Below are 20864 nucleotides of genomic sequence, written 5' to 3' on the forward strand. Positions count from 1 at the left end.
ACAGGTAGGTTGCTAAATGAGAAATATCTTTATTCTGTGGGTGTCACACACACACACACACACACACACACACACACTCAGGAAGAGAGAAAGATACAGAGATACAAAGATACAGAGAGACAGAGATGGAGACAAAGAGACATAGAGAGAGAGACAGAGAGAGAGAGACAGAGAGGGAGAGACAGAGAGAGACACTCCAGATTTCCTGGTGCAGGATAATTCCACTTTAGTTCTCTGTCTTTTCCTCTTATGCACCTTCTGAGAAGGTTCCTCTCTTGTGACAATGACCATTTTGTGCTTTTTGGTGAAGAATTAAGTAGAAAAGGAGAAGGGCTAAGAGTGAGGTTAAAGCATTTTGGAAGAGTCTGAGGTGGGTCATGGAGGCAGTTTCAGTAATTAAAAATAATTACTGTATTACCATTTGTATCCATCTTTCAAAGGGCTTAAAAAGTGTAAGAAAGGAATCAGTCAGGCTTGATGGTTTATTCCTGCAATTTCAGCACTCTGAGAGAGGCTGAGGCAGGAGAATCAAACACTTGAGCCCCATCCTGGCAATGTAGCCATTTAGCAAGACCCTGCTGCAAAATAAAAAAATTAAGGAAAGGGCTGGGGATGGAGCTCAGCATGAAGGCCTTGGGTTCAGAGCATGGCAAAGAAAGGGGGGAGAAAGGGAAAGATCAGAGTTACTGAAAACTCATTTCCACTTCTGCCATTTCTTCTGACCACAATCACTACCAGCAGATGACATGAACGGCGGGTGTGCACTCTCCAAAGGTCCCAGCAGCCCCCTTGACTCACTCGGCAAGACTGACTTCATCTGAGGTGACACTGGATTGCATGCTGTCCTTATGTTCTGAAACCAAAATTAAACAAAACATGCTAAGCTTAGAATATAACCCACAGCCTGTGCGATGCTCTCACGGGTGCTGTTCCAACACTGCGGAACAGGATCTGCAATAAAAAGTGCACTTTATGGTGTAGCCCAGTACGTTCACATCCAGCTGGCAGCTGGACTCCAGCCCACCGGTATTAAGCTTTGGCAGAAATTTTGTCTATATTTTATTCATGTCTGGAGACTTAATACGAGCCTGAGATTGACCACTTAACAGTTCACCCTGAGCATCACTTGGGCAGGATAGTTGTTTACATCCAAATGAAAAGTACAGGAAATAATACACTCTTTCTAATCCAGTTTGTTTTCATTTCCTTGAAAATTTTTAGTTACAATCTCTTTTTTCTTTTCTAGTTCATTGGGAGGGTAACCCTGGCACTCTTATCTCCTCCTCCTGCTCCTGCTCCTGCTCCTCCTCTTCTTTTTCTTCTTTTCCTCCTCCTCCTGCCCCCTTATTCTTTTGCTTTTTTTTTTTTTTTAAAGAAAGAAAGACAGCCAGGCATGGTAGCACATGCCTGTAATCCCAGCACTTGGGAGGGATTACAGGCAGGAGGATTACAGGCAGGGGATTGAGGCAGGAGGATCACTGTGAGTTCGAGGCCAGCTTAGGCTACAAATTGAGTTGGAGGCCAGCCTGCACTGCACATTGAGACCCTGTCTCAAAAAGGCAAAAAAAAAAAAAAAAAAAAGTTTATTTTGTCACACTGTTTCAGCCATCTCAGTCTATGACTGACAGTCTCCAATGCAGAAGCACCACAGCGGGTAGAAATGGAGACGGTGTATTTTATGAGCACCAAGAAGCAGAGAGTAGAGAAGAAGGAACCAGGGCCAGACGAATGCCCTCTGGCCACACTGCTTCTCCAGCAGACACCTAGACATGGGGCTCCGGCTCCCCTAACATCCCAGGCATCTTTCAGGTCAGAGATAACACTATTACTCAGACGACCCGGGACTCCAGCTAATACAGCCTTCTAGGAGCATTAAATATTTGAAGCTATAGTATATGAAGTTATATTCAAATATTTCAAGGAAAAAGACAGACACTATGGTAACTACTATTAAATCGGGTTATTTGGTGGTGAAGCACTAGATTGCTGAAACAGTCATGCTTTGACCTGTATTGTTATGTTGTTATGTCCTCTTTTATCTCAATCTCTCCCTTATTCATTAAAAAATTATTTAGTTATTTTTTATGGTTTTTTTTAATTAAGGGGAAAATTTTAAAAAATTAGCAGGATATATTATAGTAACTTTTTTTTGATTTCCTATTAACTTGTATCGAAGTCCTGTAATACTCCCACTATCTTGTTTTGACTGATTAGACTCTATTCCATTCTGTATGATAGTATCAAGTTTGGGGGTATACGCAACTACTTTGAAGGCAATAAGATTCACTAAGATGCCCATTCTGGTTTGACTATTGTCTCCTTTGGAAGTCCTGTAATGTTTACAATGTTTAAGTTTTATTGGTCTTATTCTCTACTGTTTTGTTCAACTTTATAATACCTAACGAGATAGACAATTCTTTTTAAGGAAGCAAGAGGCATTATGGTAACCACTGTTGATAACCTTGTATTCTGTTTTTACATCAGGTGCTATGTCTATCCTTGATTTTGACTGACAACTTTGTTTTGCCATATTTGACTTTATTCTCTTCCAAAAAAAAAAAGTAACAAGAACTAAGGAGTAATAAAACCCAAAATGTGTAAATTTTGTTGTAAAAAAGAGAGGGAAAAAAAGTGCTCTAAAGGATATAACTGCAAGTGTATTTAGGGGTGTTAAATAGATGCCCATATTAATGTTTTTGGTTGGATCATTGAACACAACTGTTTTCAGTCTCTCTGTTTGAATGTTCACTTTGTATGCTTTGATACCGTGACTTGAGCAACTATCTCTAAGATGATAATGTGTAATCTATTAACTGGTGATTTCTTACTGTTTTTTTTTTTTGTAGTTCTGTATTACTTGTACCCTTACACCGCTTCGTTTTGTTGTGTTTTTTCTCTTTTTCCTTTTAAATAAAATTTTTTTAAAAAAAGCCATAAAAGGGGGCGTTTCAGCTGTAGACGGGACCTCACAGCGTGGAGCCTCTGGCTGTCCCCGTCCCCACCAGGCAATGGCCATGGGCTGAGTCTTGTGCGTCCCTCCAGCAGTCGCTCCAGCCCGTGTGCCCAGAAACACGCTTGCTTCAGAATTCAGCTTCCACGGTGACCCGGGATGCTGTCCCTCTGTCTGAAGGAGCGGGGTGGAGGCTTCTCCTTCCTCTCACCTCTCCTGCAGATGGCTGCTACCGTTTAATTCTCACTTCCTGACTTTGCCAATATCTGTATACCATGGGGGAGGTGTACGTGCATTTCATTCTTAAAAATTCATTGCATTGGTACATTTCAGGTCTTCCTAATGATAATGTTCATCATTACACATTTGTACTTGTATATGCCACCTCTTCTTTGATATTTTCTTTTTTCCCCATTCCCCTTCTCTCCTTCCAATTCCTCTTTTCTTCCTTATTTACAAAAGCTTTGTTTCCATTTTTCCTTCTCTTTTTTCCTTTCCTTCTTTACCCCCCTCTGCCACCCTTTTTCTCCTACTCATTTGAACATTTTCTTCCCATTTATCAATCTATTATATATTTTGGTCCTTATTTACACTTTCAGCTTCTCACAACAGAGAGACAAGGAGAGACAAGGTGATATTTAAACGTACGTGTCTGATTTATTTCACTTAACAGTATGGTCTCAAGGTGCATCCATTTAGCTCAAATAAAACAAGTTTATATTTGTTTACAGCAGAGTAGTGTTCTATTGTATAAAAATACCACGTCTTCTTTATCCATTCATTGGTTGATGGACATTTGGGCTGTTTGCAAGAGTCAGCTATTACAAGTTGTACTGCTATAAACACAAGTGTGGTACATAGTGCTGTGGTATGATGTTTTTAATTCTTTCAGGAAGATACAAGAGGGGGAACAGCTGGGTCAAATGAAACCTGTAGTCCTAGTTTTTTGAGGAATCTCTGCACTGATATCCACAGTGGTTGCACCAATCTAAACTCCCACCAACACTGGAGAAGGGTTCCTCCCCGCTCTCCTGAAACTACCCTAACATTTGTTACTGGTTGATTTTTTTATAATAGTAATTCTTTCTGGAGTGAGATGAAATCTCAGTGTTATTTTAATTTGTATGCTTGGATGACCAATGTTGTTGAACATTTTTTCGTATATTTATTTGTCATTTGTACTTCTTCATCAGATCCCCAATTTTGGATTGAGTCGTCAAATCTGGGGAGTCTGATTTTTTTCTGAATTCTCTGTCTGAGGAACAGCTGGAAAAATTTTTTTCCTATTCTGTGGGCTGTTTCTCCACTCTGTTGGTGATTTCTTTTGCTATGAAAAAGCTCAGAGCAGAAATTAACGCAGTCAAGGTTAAGAAAACAACACAAAAGAACCAATGAATTGGTTCTTTGAAAGATCAGATAAAATTGACAAAATCTTAGCCAACTTAATCAAAAAAAAAAAAAAAAGGAAGCAAAAGACTCAAATCCATGCAGTTAAGAATGAAGAGGGTGAAATTACAACAAATTTTGCAGAAATCCAGAGGATCATTAAGATCTACTTGGAGAATCTGAATTCAGACAAGATAATTCTTCTGAATTCAGAAAATTCTTCAGATACAAGAAACAGATCCCTAGACACATATGAATTACCAAAGCTGAATTGATAAAATATAAAGGTTCTAAATAACTCAGTATCTGTTAATGAAATGGAAGATGTAATTAAAAACTTACCAACAAAGAAAAATCCATCAGGATTCACTACTGAATTCTACAAGAAATTTAGAGAAGATCTAATGTCAACACTCCTCATACTCTTTCATGAAATCGAAAGGGATGCAATACTCCCAAAGGCATTCTTGGAAGCAAGTGTTACCTAATACCAAAACCAGAGAGGGACACAAGCGAAAAGGAAACCTACAGGCCAATCTCCCCACTGAACATAGATACAAAATCCTCAGTAAGACACTGGCAAACAGAATGCAGCAAGTCACCAAGAAGATTATACACTGCAGCCAAGTGGGATTCATTCCTGGGATGTAGGTGTTACAGGCAGCTGAGCCAGTTGGAAATATTGTAGGCAGTCAGACAGGGCTAGGCCCTTGAGGAGGCCGGCACAGAGGACCAGATGTCCAATGACCTTGGAGGGGACACACACCTCTTGCTGTGGGCCAGATCTGAAGACAGAAGGCAAAAGAATTGCATCCACACCTTTAAGTATAATCTTAGGGATTACTGGATCACACTGAGCAACCAAGAGTCACCATCCCAATTCCCTATCGGAGGAGTCACTGCTAAGAATGCCTGCTTCCTACATGACCTACTTTTCCATTTGTCCCCAATTTAATCAATTTTACCTACACTATTGATCTTATTGGCTAATTATAGTTATGTCCCACCTTATGCCCATCTGCTTTGTGAGTTCCCAGTCTTCCCCGCCTGAAATTCATAAAAGTCCCTGGACAAGACAGAGTCTTAGGCAACCTGCTCTTCTGTCTCTCTTCAGACAGAAGCTTTCTTTCTCTCAATAAATATATTCTACTCTTCACTTCTGTTGTTCCTAAAATTCATTCTTCAGTTTTAGAGAACATGAACTCACGCATAGTAGGTTGGGAGTCTCATTCTCCTATATCATAGGGATGGTTCAACATACACAAATCAATATATGCACATACACAAATGCAATGTATCACATTAATAGAACCAAGGGCAAAACCATGTGATCACCTCAATTGACACAGAAAATCCAACAGGAAATTGGAATAGATGATCTTTATCTCAAATCTGATAAAAGCCATCTATGACAAAATAACAGCCAATATCATACTAAATGGCAAAAACTGAAAATTTTCACTCCAAAATCAGGAAAAAAACAAGGCTGACCACTGTCTTCAGTCCTTTGTTTTGGAAACATTAGGCAGAGAAATTAAACAAAAGAGAGAAATAAAAGGTACAAAATTAGGAAAGGAAGATGTTAAACTGTCACTATTTGCAGATGACATGATACTCTACATAGAAGACCCCAAAAACTCCACCACAAGACTTCTAGAATTAATAATCAAATCTAGTTGCATAGCTGGATACAAAGTCAACACTCAAAAGCAATAGCATTCCTCTACACAAACAACAAACTCACTGAGAGAGAAATTAGAAAGCAGTCAAAAAAAAAAAAAAAAAGAGGAATACTTAGGCATCAGTTTAACAAAGAAAGTAAAAGATCTATATTTTGAAAACTATAGTACTCTGAAAATGGAAAGGTATCCCGTGCTCATGGATAGGAAGAACACTGTGAAAATAGCCATACCCATAAAACTGTTATACAGATCTAAGGCAATCCCCATCAAAATACCATTAGCACAGCTCTGCAGAAAACATTCCTAAAATTCATTTGGAAACAGAAGAGACCTAGAATTGCAAAATCAATCCTGGGCAACAAAGGCAAGGCAGGAGGCATCACAAACCTTGTGGTGGATTAACTAATAGTCAATTTGTAACAGCCAGCTGAACTGAATCAGCGTGGTTCTGGGTGTGGAATGACCGCCTAACGACTGTTGCCAGCAACACAAACGGAGACCTGGAGGGGAGGATGGTGTGCGGATGATTCTCCTGGAGAAGTGTGCCACGCTAGCTTTCCTGATATGAACTCGGCTATTCTCATCACTGGAGGAGCCAGGATGGCTGCAGTTCCCTTTGGGGAAGCTCTTGTCCTTATCTTGACTGCCGCTTCCTGCCTCCAGTGCAGATCCTTCACCTTGCTGGTGCAGACTTTCTAGCTTCCACTACTGGCCTTTGGGCTTGCCCCGTGTGAGTCCTTGACACAGACTTGCATGCGTCATTGTCATGGGCTCTAGGCCTCCAGGGGACTTGACTCCTTAAATGACTATCATAAAATAATCATGTAAACTATGTGTCCCGTATTAAATCTATTTTCCGGTAAATCCTAACTACAACAATCCCTGACTTGAAATTATATTACAAAGATATCGTGATAAAAACAGCATTTTACTGGCAAAAAACTAAAAAACAAACAAACAGACCCGAGGATCAGTGGAACAGACTAGAAGATGCAGAAACAACTCCAAACACACTCAGTCACCTTACCTGTGACAAAGGGGCCATCACCTTCACTTTAATAAGTGGTGCTGGAAAAACTAGCTTTCCACATGCCAAAGATGAAACCTAGACCTCTGTCTCTCACTGTGCACTAAATTAAAATTAAAATGGATCAAAGACCTCAATATTATACAGAAACCCAAATGTATTGCAAGATAGCATAGGTAGCACTCTTGAAGATGTAGGTGTAGGCAAAGACTATGAAAGAACCCCAATCCCACAGCAAATAATACAAAGAATCAACAAATGGAATCTCATCTTACTCTTTTTGTATCAATTAATAATATTTCATTGAGCAAAATGTTAATGACTAAATCAATCTCATTAATCACCGATGTTTTTTACAGTAAGATAATGGACTTTGTTTTCACAATATGGTAAGTACTGTAATAAATTATATTTGATTGCAATATCCATTCAACAAACAGTCCCTATTACAGCCTGAAATCAATGCCATCTACCTTCTCATTATTTAGATGCTCTAGTCTGTACAAGCACATGACTTAGGAGGTATAAGTATCTGTAATTTTAAGGGACAACTTAAATTTTACAAATTCTACGGAATATAAGCTCTGTGACTTGGCTTTTCTTCATCCATCCAGCCAAGCTCCTTATGAAAGTCATCTTGTGGTTTTTTCCAGTTCACTCACAAGGTCCTGAGTGCCTCTCTAGGAAGGAAGCGCTGCTTGTCAGAAACCTAGACGCACAGCAGAGGTCAGTTCTGGCTGGGACTGAATTAACAGTGAGCCTCTGGGTGACCAGGGCATGCGACAGTCCTCTGGAGGGCTAATGGTCCAGGCTTGTTGGTTCTGTAGCCCTGAGCCCAGCTATTTCAGCCCCAGCCACGCTGATACCCACACACCACCCCAACTCCCTCCCCAGTTCTACTCTGTTTTTTTTTTTTAAAGAAAGAAAAAAACCCCACAAAAATGGTAGAAATAATACAGAATTAAAAAACTAAATAAATAAAAATCAACACTAAGAAATCACTAGTTGATTCATTATACATTGTCATCTTAGAAATAGTTGTTCAAGAAACAAAATCCAAGCCTAAAAAGTGGACAGACACTCAAGCATTGACAGTACAAACCATTCTGTTCAATGATCCAACAAAAACTTAGTAATATGGTCATCTATCTTACACATTTAAACACACATACAGTTACATCCTTTAGAGCACCTTCTTTCCCTTTCTTTTTTACAATATGTATTATACATTTTGAATCTTATTATTCTGTCAGTTTTTATTATTTTTTACACCAGAGAGATGATGTGATATTACTAATGTGAGTCTTGTTTATTTCACTTATGAGAATATTCTCAAGTTGCCTCCATTTACCTATAAAAGCTTCAAGATCACCCTTTTTATAGCTGAGTAATATTCCACTGTATAAAAACACCACGTTTTTCATCCATTCTGTAGTTGATGGGCATTTTGGTTGTTTCCAAGATTTAGCTATTACCAACTGTGTTGCTATAAACAGGGGTGCCCATACATCACTGGGACATGACCTTTTCAATTTTTCTGGGAAAATACCCAGGAATAGCTGGATTGAATGGAACTTCTGATCCTAGTTTTCTGAGAAATCTCCATTTTGATTTCCATAGTGATTGCACCAGTCTGCACTCCCACCAACGGTGGAGAAGGGCTCCTTTTTCCCTGTGGCCTCAGCAATATTTGTTATCAGTTGATTTCTTGGTGGCGGCCATTCTTTCTGGGATGAGATGAAATCTCAGTGTTGTTTTAATTTGCATTTCTCGAATGACCAGTGATGGTGAGCATTTCTTCATATGTTTATGTGCCATCTGTGTATCTTCATCTGAGAACTGTGTGTGCATCTCCGATGCCCATCTCTGGAGAGGCAGTTCCACTCTCTGTGCCCAGCTACACTACTTACTGTCCTCTGCAAATTTATCCTGCCCCAGATTTGCACATCTGGACACGCCTCCATGTCCTCTGCCATCTTCTTTTTCCTGTAACAGGTTACAATCTCCTGCCCGCCTGCCCCTCCATTTGCATACTTTCTTTTCTTTAAATTATGATTCACTTTTCATCCTTCCAGACCCAACTTCCACGTCTCTCTTCTGGACAGCCTCTGTCTGAGGCCCCCTCGCACTCCCATCATAGCCTGGACCTCTGCGATGGTACCCACCTCGTGCTAGCGTCCAGGTGTCCAGGTAGTCCCTCATATGCTGACGCCTACACCCCAGCATAACTACGCTGAGAGACAGGTGTGGGCGTCACGGTTACACCACGAAGGCACTGCTCTTAGGAGCGGGGTTATGCCCTCATGAAACATGCAAAGGACCTCACTTGTCCTTCTCTACCATGTGGACAGCTGTAAACCTGCAAACGGGTCCCCACTACACTGATTCTCCCCATACCCTGTTCTTGGATTTCCTAGCTCTAAAACTGTGAGAAATAAACTTCTATGATTTACAAGCCACCTAGTTTATGGTATTTTGTTACAGCAGCCTGAACAAACTCAGGCACCTCTTCATGGAGCACTTTTATCTTTGCTGTGCTATTTCCCAAGCTGGACAGTGAGTACTTGTGCGGGCAGAGCCCTCTTGATACATATTTATGGTGCTGGCATCTCACAGGGTTTTGATAGTAAGGCACCTATAATATGAAACCTTCTTACATTTTTAAGGAGAGAGTGTGGTCAATTATGTACACATTGCTGTACAGATCTCTAGAACCTTTTCTTCTTGTCTAACTGAATGAGCACGGTTTCTGAATAAATAAACATTTGTTTATCTTTTGCCATTTTACGTTCCAGGCAGATTCAAAGGAATGACTGTTTTCTCCTTCCTGTACTGAAGGATCTTTCCTGGCCTTGTGAGTTTTCACATTGCTTACTGTATACTTCTTGGCCTTCTGACATACCTTGCCCTACTTTCTTGTGCTTTTTAAAATTCATCCTGCATTTTGGCATTTCCTAGTCTCCTGGTTGCTTTCTCATAGAAAGCTGTGTGGCCATCACCCCCTTACTGTGTCCGCCAAGATCTCTCACAGAAACCAGGGCACAGAAGATACTCAACAAATACCTCTCGTTTCCTTCAAAGACTTCAAGAAATTTTAAACATGATGTCTCTGAGTACAAGGTAAGGGTGATAATGACTACGATGCTGATAACATCCTCTCCTAAAAAATGTAAGAAAGTAGATTTCACATTTTATGGTTAAGGAACAACTGAATTCATATTTAAAATGTATTATTAATCTTTTGATTAAAAAGACAGTTTTCTTTTTCACATGGGTGTACCTACCATGTGAAAGCCTGAGCTCTTCCTGATTGTGTTCAGTGACGGATACAATGTTTTCATCTCTTCTGGGTACTTCAGTGTCTAAAAGCAGGGAAATTAGGGATCAAATTAATTGGAGGGATTAAGCAAACCTCATACATGGATCATTTCATTGCTAAATTATTAAGCAAAGATCTCTAAACTGAGAGAGGGTATAATGCTCTGATTATTTTTAATGCTTTGAGTTTGGAATTCCTAGCACAGTATTTTTTTTTTTAATTTTTCATGAGGGAGCAGAATCTAAAAGTAACAGAGTCAGGCCAGGGTTATAGCTCAGCGGCATAAGTGCCTGCCTGGCAACTGCTAGGTCCTGAGTTCGAGTCCCGGTACAAAAAAAAGTAAGAGTCAAGTTCAATAATACGTATGGTGACCTTTGCTAACTAGAACATAGGGTATATACAGGGCAGGTCGATTTACTTCACAGATCTTTGTAACATCAATGCAGATGGAAAACTCAGGGCTACCTACCACACAATGGAGTCCAATTTAAAGTGACAGTTTTGTAACTCAGCATGATGAAAGGAATTGTAGCCCTAGCCTATCAGATGCAGAAAGATACCCAAAAGGCCTCTAAATTATGAGAACAAGAGTTCAAGTTAAAGCAACTTCCTGTTGGAGTTCTACAAAGGCCTCTCTGCCTGCACCTGTGGGAGTCCACCAAGCCATGCTCTCCTAAAAAACAAAGCCTCTCACCTTGACCTTCCCTGACCTTTGCTTCAGCTCTCTTCACTGAGATACTCAGAGCTGGCTATGGAGAAGCAGATGTTCCTTTAATTAGCCAAAAGAATGTGACCGAGTCTGGGAGGCTCAGTGTCACACTGCAGCATGAGTGTGCAAATTGGGCGGTGCCCCCTCGCCCTCAGCTGATGGCTGGAGTCAGGGCTCAAGCAAGATGCTGTGAAATTCCAGGGCTAAGACATGAGATATTTTAGCTGAGGCTATGAGACTTAAAAAGAATTGCACCTTCCTGGCAGTAAGGGTGTCAGCCATGCAAAGAGCAAACCGTCCGTGACACTGCTAACCGGAGGGCCTCTGTGCCTGGTGCGAGGGTGCTCTGTTTCTCCTTGAAGCCAGGCCTGCAGCTTCTCTTCCCTAGCACTGTGCCATGACCCCAACCCACTGCCTGACTGATACCAATAAAAACCATGAGCTCCTGGACTCATGGCCTTTTTTTCCACAAGAACACTGGGTCATCTTAAAGCTCTTCGACTGCAGAACTTTCTCTCTTTGTCTTTATTTTTCATCCATGTGTCATGTTACCAGGTGGGAGACTGATGCCTCTGAGGGGTTTCCGTGTGCCTTCTGAGGGGTTTCCGTGTGCACCTCTACCTTCTTCCTACCCCTGGGCTTTGTTTCTCTTGGCCCTCTCCTGGTGAGCTGACCATCGGCCAGAACAGCCTCTGACTTCCCAGAGCCCACTCTCTGCTCACAGTCTCTTTATCTCAAGGTCTCTCTGCCATTCCTCTTTCTGCCTGTACTTTGGTCTCACTGAATCCTCTTTGGTCCGCTCCTGTGTTCCTTCATGGTCTTCTGCCGGGTTCTTTTTACCAGTCAGTTGCAAAAGACAGCAACTATTTCTGTTGGTTGCGATCTGCACCACTGTGGTTGTCAGATACCTTCTGTATCAGTGCTGACTGGGCTTTTTCATTTCTCTAGATTTTTCCTTCTTTATGAAATATGTGCCCTAAAAGTCCATCACATAATCTGCTTCTTGTACTACCCTCAACTTCTTTGTTTCCATTTCTTCCTCCCCAAATGCCAAACAAAATCACAAAGCAGGATGCATTTCCCATTCCCATATCTGGTACTGATGACCAAAATCATCTTAGCCTCTGTTTAAGGCACCAGTAAAGGAAGGACACAAATAGGAGAAAAACGTGTGTCTTGGAAGCAATTCAATATTCCAGATAAACTCAGCATAGAGAACTTCAGCTTTTTGTTGGAACAGAGTGCAGCATTACCCTTATTTTAACTGAATTTATTCAGTGGCAGTGTCTCCTCACACTGGGGCGTTTACGATGAATCAGGCACCTTACGTTCCAACACTGTGTCCTCGAAGCTGAGTATCTACAAGTTCACTCAAAGGCCTTCTGAAAAAAGACCCAGCAAGGTCACTTTCATAACATACATCTCTGTGATCCCAAGAGAGCAAGAGCGGGTCCTTCTCACTCACCCCTGCCTTTCACTGGAAACGGCACCAGCTTGAGGTTTGCGCTGCATAAATATTAGTGGAAAGAAGGAATCTTGGGCTCCCAATGATATTTGATTAAAGCTCTTTGCATAAATGGGTTTATTTCTCCATATCTATTTCTGTATTGATACTGGGATTTTCTTTCGGTCAAAAGAAGGAAAAAAACAAAAATGACAGCATTGCTCTAGGCCCTTACATTAGAGGAAATGCTCATGAGAAAAATAGCTTATTGAAATTTAGTGATGTTTAAATAAAGTTATTGGAAAGTAAATATGATGTTGTGGGCTCAACTGTGTTCCCAAAAAGAATCTAGGGCAGTCTCAAGCCTTGGCACCTGTAAATGTGGCCTTCTCTGGAAACTGGCTCTCAGAAGAGATTTAAAACCCAATTTCTAGCCAGGTATGTTGGTGCACGCCTGCAATTCCAGCACTTGGGAGGCTGAGGCAGGAGAATCATTGCAAATATGCAAGAAGCTTAGGCTACAAAGTGAGCTCAAGGCCGGCCTGGACTGCATAGTGAGACCCTGTCTCAAAAAGACAAAAAAAAAAAAGACTTAATTTCAGACAGAGTCATACTGGGGTGGAGAGGAGGGTCCTGAGCGTAATGCTTGCTGTCCTTACACAGAGAGGGAGACAGAGAAAGACAAAGAAGAGGATCGGAGAGGACAGGAGAGGAGAGGAGGAGAGAGGAGAGGAGAGCGCTAGACACACAGAGGCAGAGGAGGACAGATGTGAAGGGAGCAGGGATTGGAGTAACACAGCTCTAAGCTGAAAGAGGGAGCACGGGCTCCTCTGCAGAGGAAACGTGGTCCTGCTGACACCAAAGCCTAGACCTTTTATTCTCCCGAGGAGAAATGAAGTAATTCTGTTGTTTTAAGCAAACCAGTTTTGGGGTAATGTGTTATAGTAGCTGTAGAAATCAAATACGTATGACATGTACAAACTTTCTCAGGCCATAGTGTTTTTAGGATGTGATGTCCTTAGCATTTTTATGTTTTATTTCACAAGGCACACTGAACTTGGCAGCTTATTTTGTCAATAATTTAAAGTTTGTCAATAGTTTAAAAATGATAGAATATGGATTAGTGTTATCTACCCTATTAGTGGTTAAGTTATAGCAAGTATTTAATTTTTCTTAATAGCAGTGCAATGAAATATCACATCTAGGAAATTATTACCTGATTGGTGTGGCTGAAAAATCATTGGTTCTCCGAGGGCAACACGTATTTCCTGTTGAAAAATTTTACAGTCAGTTAAATGACCACAATTACTAAATCATTCATTAATATAACAATACTTTAATTCTACATATGAAATAAATAACAAACATTTTTTTTTTTTGGTCTTTTTTGAGACAGGGTCTCACTATGCAGTTCAGACTGGCCTTGAGCTCACTTTGTAGCCCAGGCTGGTCTCGAACTCCCAACCATTCTCCCACCTCAGCCTCCTGAGTGTTGGGATTACAGGCATGAGCCACCATGCCCGGCTAACAACAATTTTAGCATCTCAGAAATTGTTCTGCCAAGTGAGAAGTATTCTTCTGCTGATTTCTTTGAACTTTTAGTGCCTCATTATTTTTAGGAATAAGACACAAATAGAACCCAGAGAAGACCAATGTATGCCTTGGTCTGGTTGAGGGGAATTAGTTTCCAGTCATCACCAAAATCCCCTTAGCTGGGTAGGTGGCACATATCTGTAATCCCAGCACACAAGAGGCTGAGGCAGGCAAGTTTGAGACCAGCCTGGGCTACGGGGGAGCTCAAGGCCAGCCGGAACTGCATAGTGAGACCCCGTCTCAAAAAGACAAAACAACAACAAAAACACCAAAGTCAGTTCCCTTACGTGTACTCTTGAGATTACCTGAATTAGATCACTCGTCATTTTTGTCATTATTTCTCTATTTATTTCAGTATTTTTGAGATCTGTAAGAACTGCCCACGTTCCATTCTCAAATTTTACAGGCATAGAAAAGACAATCCCTTCCGGAATGCCAAACTGGCCTGCAGTAAGCAAACACAAGGCACAGTAAACAAAAGAACTCAGAAAATGAACACGTCCTACTAAGGGCCATAGGAAGGGACACACGCGATACCCAGTTTTTAAGGATGACAATGGGACTGAGTTTCTCAGCACACAGGTCGAAAGCACTCATTCCACAAGTACAGGCTGGGTGCTTATCCAAGTACTGACAACTCTCCCTCTCTGGGTCTCTCATTGCTGGAAGTTAAGGCCACCTTTCTGGGCCACATCTCGATTGTGCTTCTGGTGCCTCCTTCCCGAGGCGTCTCCAGGGGTCCCCGTGGCCCTTGAGCTGTCACCTGCCAGCCTGGCCTCCTATGCTCCTGAACCAGTAGGGCAGTCACATGGCGAGGCTCGGGAGGCCTGGGCAGGGGAAGCGGCGGCCTACAAAGCTGCTTCTTTCCTCCTGGCTCCCAGGTCCCCATGCAGATTCACTCTGAACAAAACAGCCTGGCACTATTTCTTACTAACTGAGCACCATCCCAGCAAAACCCTCTCAAGTAAGAGAATTATTCTTGCCATTCAGGCCACGAAAAATGTTGCTAGTAAGGAAAAAAACAAACAAAAAAAAAAAAACCCAAGGATGGTCAGGAAACCTGGATCTGAGAAACTTCTCCCCTGCGGGCTTCTCAGGTCCTCTATGAATTCTCTTACCTGCTTTATCTGTGCAGGGCTACTGTTATGGACAGAGAAAGTACAAGGGCTTACCTAGAACAGACAATGATCATCCACCTCCCTCCCCACGTGGTGCATTCTTTATTACTACATAGATTTAACCTCCTTTCTACAAATCAAGGTAGGGGTTAAAAATGCCTATTCTCCTAGAAAGGTAACGCACTGATCTTAGCTCACGGTGTACAGTGTTACACACCTGAACTTCAACTGAACAAGAAGCACCACCTCCATGAAACCGTTCTACCTCCTCTAGCTCCTGGGCCTTGCGTTCCCGTGCTCTGCTGGGTACAGTAAGAAAAACTTCTTGGGACAAGTGTCTTTATGTGTAGGCTCTCCTTTGCTTTGTATTTGGTTTTCTGAAGGCAGGGGCTGGTTCTCATTTGTGTGTGTGTGTTCCTAGTACATCCATACAAAATATCATTACATTTTGGAAATAATTGGATTAATGAGTTAATAAATATATGTAAGTCCAGCTTATGGATCATGTTAAGACCTACACAGGAAGTTAAAAAATATCATAAGAAATGAAAAGCCTAGATTTACCTTCACTCAACACTCCTAAGGACACGATCTCGCCGGGGAATGAGCCTTGGTACCAATACTTCAGCGTGGTGCCTATGCTGTGTGCAGCTAAGATGCCACCGAAATGCCTTCCTGTGGCGGTTAAAGTCTTAAGAGTGGTCATAAATTCATTTTTTACCCACTCCCTGCAAGGAGAGAAAGAAACAATTTTACCACAGAGAGAGAAAGGAGAATTAAAGCAGATGCTCCACGGCTCTGTGGAAATAAGTCCCAGGAATCACCCCTACAATCCAGACAGAAATCTGTCTCCCCAAGACGCTAGAGGTGGTCCCAGTGCCTGTTAAAAAGCTGATGGAAAAGTAACAAAAGGGAGCAGGAAATGATTCCCAAATTTCAAACCGAAAACAAAATAATATGGGACACCAAAAAGTGGCCAAAGACTGCAGGAACAATTGCTTTCCTTACAAAGAATTTATTTTACGTAGATGCAATCTGGGAACCAGTGAAATGGTATCCTCCATTTAAAATCCAAGAACTTCACAAAGCAACTGTGTTTTCACGATCTGAGGTCTCAACTCGAGGAACAGCTGGACTGGGCCACCTGCCAAAGGGCTGCCCTGTTAATGGGTCGACACAGTATGTGGTTCTGGATGACCTGATCCCCACAGAGGCAGCAGACACAGGGACATCAGGCCCAGCGGGGAGCCCCGGGTGCATCACTCCTGGACACAGCTGAGCTTTCCCTGTGAGCAGCGGCACCGGAATGTTACACCTTTGAGCACTTGGCAGGTTTAGATGAGGGCTTCAAGGCTCTCCTGCCTGTCTTTCCTCACCACGATGACGGTGTTCGAGATGCCCTATCTCAATGAATCCAGTTCAGTGACCCTACCCAAGCCATAACGCGCTGCTGTTTCCATTGCAGATGGAGAAACCAAGGCACAGATAAGAGGCTTCTCTCGGCTACAGAGCTAATTAGTAGCACGTGAGAACTAATTAGCTAATTAGTAGCACGTGAGAACTCTGACCTGGATAGCATCTCAATTCTGCCCCTCTGGGGACAACTCCCAGCTTTGCCTGGCCTGTTTATCTACTTAATTTCTCTTTCTCGAAATATTTCAACTCAGCTTGAGTTCCCTGTCTTTGCACTAGGGAAGCCTTCCCGTCCTTGTTTGTTTCAGAGCTAACAACGTCAATGCAATGTGTAGACTCCTTCAGCAGTGATCTGAACTATAAAAACTCGCAATTTCAAAATTAAACGAGCTGGTTGTGGATATTTTGCGAAATCGTCTCTTTCTTTCATAAAAAACACGAAGAAATATGAGTAGGCGATGCAAGTTACTTTTGCACAAAGATAGGTACGATGATTCTATGGCCGGTAACAATTATTACACACTTAAATAACATTGTGAATGCACTTCATTTAAAAACATGAGATACCTATCAAAAATCACTTCTAAGACGGGGCGGGAAAAGGGAGGCGGTCCCCAGACAGCGCTCTCCTGTTCGTAAGCTCTGGCTTGCCTCAGATCAGCGTAGTTATTTCCAGTTATGTTACCCCAAATGATCACATTCTTGATGCCTAAGAACAGAAAAAAATAGTTACCTTAATTTTCCATCATCCGCTGTATTTCAAATCCTTGCAGTGATCCCAGAAGTCGCAGCTCCTTCCAGCTGCTGGAAATCTTGTTTCAAAACCCAAGCCCAGAAAACAACCAAAAAAATATCCAAACCCCACCCCCACCAGGGTCCCTGCACTCACAGGCGGGGGCTGCTCTCAGTTTCCGGGCGAGGACCGCCTTGGCCTGGCCTTCCACCCCGAGGGCTACCGCGACCACGTTGCGCGCGAGGCTCGGGGCGAAGCGCTGCAGCAGCGCGGCGCGCAGGTTCACGAAGCTCTTCCCCGCCACGAGCACGCGCACCTCGCCGTGCGCGTTGCGCTCCAGCAGCCCCGCGTAGTCCCGGCACCGCGCCGCCGCGTGCCGCAGGCACTCCTCCACGCCGCTCACCTCGCACGCCGCCGGCTCGTCCAGCATCACGACCGCGCGCGCCCCGCGGAAGGCGTCCTCGGCGCGCGTGCACAGGGCCACGCCGCGCAGCAGGGGCGCCGCCAGGTCCTGCGCCTCCAGCACCAGGCCGAGCAGCTGCCCCTCCGCCTCCTGCCGGTCGAACAGGGTCAGGCTGAGCGCGGTGCGGCTGCCGAAGACTTCCCCGCTCACCAGGACGGGGATCAGGCTGCAGCCCGCCGGCGTGGACGCGCTGGGAACGAGAGGCGAAGCTCAGAGCCGTTGCCCTGGCCAAGCGTGCGTACTGGGGCTGGAACTCACGACCTTGCGCTTGCCAGGCAGGCGCTTATGCCACTGAACTAAATCCCCGGCACTAAGCACATATTGTTAATAGGTGGTTCTAATGTATATTAATAACTAAGGCTGATGGGGTATTTTGTTTTATTTTAACTTTTTATTTTTTGGCACCAAGATTAGAACTCAGGACCTTGTGCTTGCCAGGCAGGCGCTGTGCCCCTGAGCTACATCTCCAGCCCTGACTGAATATTTTAAATAAGCATTCACACGGCTGCATAGACATTTTGAAGAGCAGGGAATCAGAAGTAGAACAACAAAAATTCTCCTAAGTAATAACTTGTTCTGAGCATCAGAAAACCATCTCAAAATAAATTAAAAAAAATTTTTTTAAAGTTATGTTTGGGCTGGAGATACAGCTTGACGGCACAAGTGCCTGCCTGGCAAGCACAAGGTCCTGATTTTGAAACGCCTCTCCCCAAAGTTACATTTTAGACTTTTTCAAATAGAACAGAACTCTTCCTAAGCAGAAAGCAAAATGTCAAAGAACTGAGCCCTACTATTCTCATGATATGTTTATATTTCCTCTAGAAAAGACGAAGACACAAGTTTCAGCCACAGGTTTCTCATTTCTACACTTATCTACACGGCATACTTTCTGGGAAAGGACTATCTTTTCCAAAGTCTCTTGAAGAAAAATGCTTAAGATGGCCAGGGTCCAGTAGGCATGCACGGTGCATCCGGAACCATAGCCAGCAGCTGGGCTATCCGCTGGGGGAGCCGGGAAACACGCCCCGGGATTTTTAGAAGTCAGGGGTGGTGGTGGTGGTTGGGAGAGCTCCAGGGGGAATTTCAATACCACCTGTGCTATATTAACCCTTCCATGAGGTTGTATTTATTTAATAACTGTGACAAGGTCATAGATGTTTTTTTACAGAAGTCTCAGTTCTTTTCTAGATCTATAATTTCTCATAGTAAACACTGTTTTAAAAATAAGTACATATGTTACACTGCACACACGTAGTTGGAAAAGACAGTGTGAGAGCCAGAGAGAGTGAGAAGAGGAAACAGAGAGAGAGGTGGACAGCAGAGACAGAGGGGAGACAGGGACCACAAGGACCTGGTGTGTCCCAGACTGGGGGTGACCAGAGCGGCTCCCAGGAGGGGAGGAAGGAGAAAGGGGGAGGGCGTGGAGAGCCAGCAGGCGTGTAAGAACCCTGGTAAGGGGAAAGTGAGACAGATGACCGTCGGGGAGGACAAAGGCCAGAAGACAGAATCTGGCAAGGCAGCCACGTTCTAAAGTTACTTTCCGATTATGTGCCTGTGCATGCATGTGTGTGTGTAAAACTGAGAATGCATGCACAGGATTACACTGGAGGGCACATGTATAATGACACACCTATACATGTAAGTTCATACACACTTAAGTGTCTAACTCAACACTTAGCTGTTCTTTCGTGATGGAACAAACCCCATCACACTGTCCTAAAATAAAACACAGTCTCATAAACCCGGGATCTTGTCCCTACCTGGTGATCCAGACCTGTAAGGGGCTGACCAGGTCTTTCAGGGATTCCTTCTTCAATGCTTTTTCTTTGTGTGCCTCCAGGTTCTCTTGAGCAATTATCATCATCATCTCGGTAGTCATGCTAGAGGTGACACCATAGTAAAGCTAAATATTGGGGAAGAAAACGTTGCCTCAGAGGACAGGCATCCCCTCACAATGGCTATCATGGAAAGATTGTGTTTGAAGTTGAGGGAGAGAGAGAGAGAGAGAGAGAGAGAGAGAGGAGAGGATGCTTCGGAAAGCAAGACATCTGAAGCAAAATAAATGTAAGAGAATAATTTTGAGCAGATAATTAACTTGATTGTGTACCTGGGCGTGCTCCAGGAAGTCGTTGTACCCTCCCAAGAGCAAGGCCTTTCCTCCTCGATCCAGAAGCTCTCTCCAGACGATGGGGGATTTTTTGTGACTCCATTTATTCTTTTCACACACCTCTTTCAGCCACTCCTGTTGAATGATGTTCCCAGAAAAGTCAGATGTTTCATCTGCCTGAGAATTCAACTCAGTATGTTCGAGCTCACACTCAAAATACCAGCTTGCTTTCAGTGTCACAGTGTATACGAAATACCACTTAGAAATCTCTAAGCAGGAAAATCTAAATGTAGAAAATAGCGATGATTTAACTAATGACTTAAAAATACAAAAGAATATGCTTCAAATTCACTGGCAAGAAAGATTAAAAGATATTTTTCTCTTGTTTTTTAGAATATCTGGAGCACCACTGTCCAACTTAAAGAAAAGTCAAGGGTTGTTCGAATTTGACTGATTGATTAAAAAAAAAAGGACTGACTTTTCCCCCTCTTATTCTTCTATGTGAGATAGTTCTAGTTTTGTGGCCACATAAATTTTGATATTGCTTTTCAAACTGGTGGGCATGGTTTATGCAGGTCAGACAAATAATGAACTAAAAATTATCTGGGGATTTCTGATAATTTTTTATGCGAAACAGTTGAAATGATCATTGTCCGGTGTGTGTAGACTAAGACTGAGTACAGACAGGAACGCTTCTCCCGGTGAAGTACAGGGTGGGGGGTCTTCACACCATGGGGCTGCCTGACAGATAAAATCTTGGCAGCTAATTTTTCTTGCTGGTCTCAAAGATTACCCTTCCTTTTCCATGTCCAAAAGCAAACAGCCTGACTGTGAGGATTGCAGGATTGCATCACGGTCCCTCCACTCACAGCCCTGCCTGGCCAGTGGGAGGAAAAGGTACACCAGAAAGGACCTGTGGC

General features: G+C 42.9%; 1 protein-coding gene across 16 annotated transcripts in view; it reads right to left on the minus strand.

The window, feature by feature from the left end:
• Window positions 1-20864, minus strand: part of Mdh1b (malate dehydrogenase 1B) — a 30984-nt gene that overhangs the window by 2736 nt on the left and 7384 nt on the right. Inside the window, exons 3-11 of one of the 16 annotated variants that reach the window (XM_003474463.5) lie at window positions 19945-20079; window positions 19598-19740; window positions 17531-18027; window positions 17209-17350; window positions 15793-15956; window positions 14416-14555; window positions 13734-13785; window positions 10330-10407; window positions 799-853 (exon numbers count right to left, since the gene is read on the minus strand). In XM_003474463.5, coding sequence (XP_003474511.5) covers window positions 799-853; window positions 10330-10407; window positions 13734-13785; window positions 14416-14555; window positions 15793-15956; window positions 17209-17350; window positions 17531-18027; window positions 19598-19740; window positions 19945-20079 — 1406 coding nt within the window. Of the gene's footprint in view, window positions 1-798; window positions 854-3582; window positions 10206-10329; window positions 10408-13733; window positions 13786-14415; window positions 14556-15792; window positions 15957-17208; window positions 17351-17530; window positions 18028-19597; window positions 19741-19944; window positions 20080-20864 lie in introns of those variants that run through there. The other 15 variants (XM_063237356.1, XM_063237350.1, XM_063237354.1 and 12 more) reach the window with 15 other exon arrangements.

Source organism: Cavia porcellus, unplaced genomic scaffold, assembly GCF_034190915.1.
Source record: "Cavia porcellus strain 051 isolate PalLab524CR breed Dunkin Hartley unplaced genomic scaffold, mCavPor4.1 scaffold_26, whole genome shotgun sequence".
Taxonomy (NCBI): domain Eukaryota; kingdom Metazoa; phylum Chordata; class Mammalia; order Rodentia; family Caviidae; genus Cavia; species Cavia porcellus.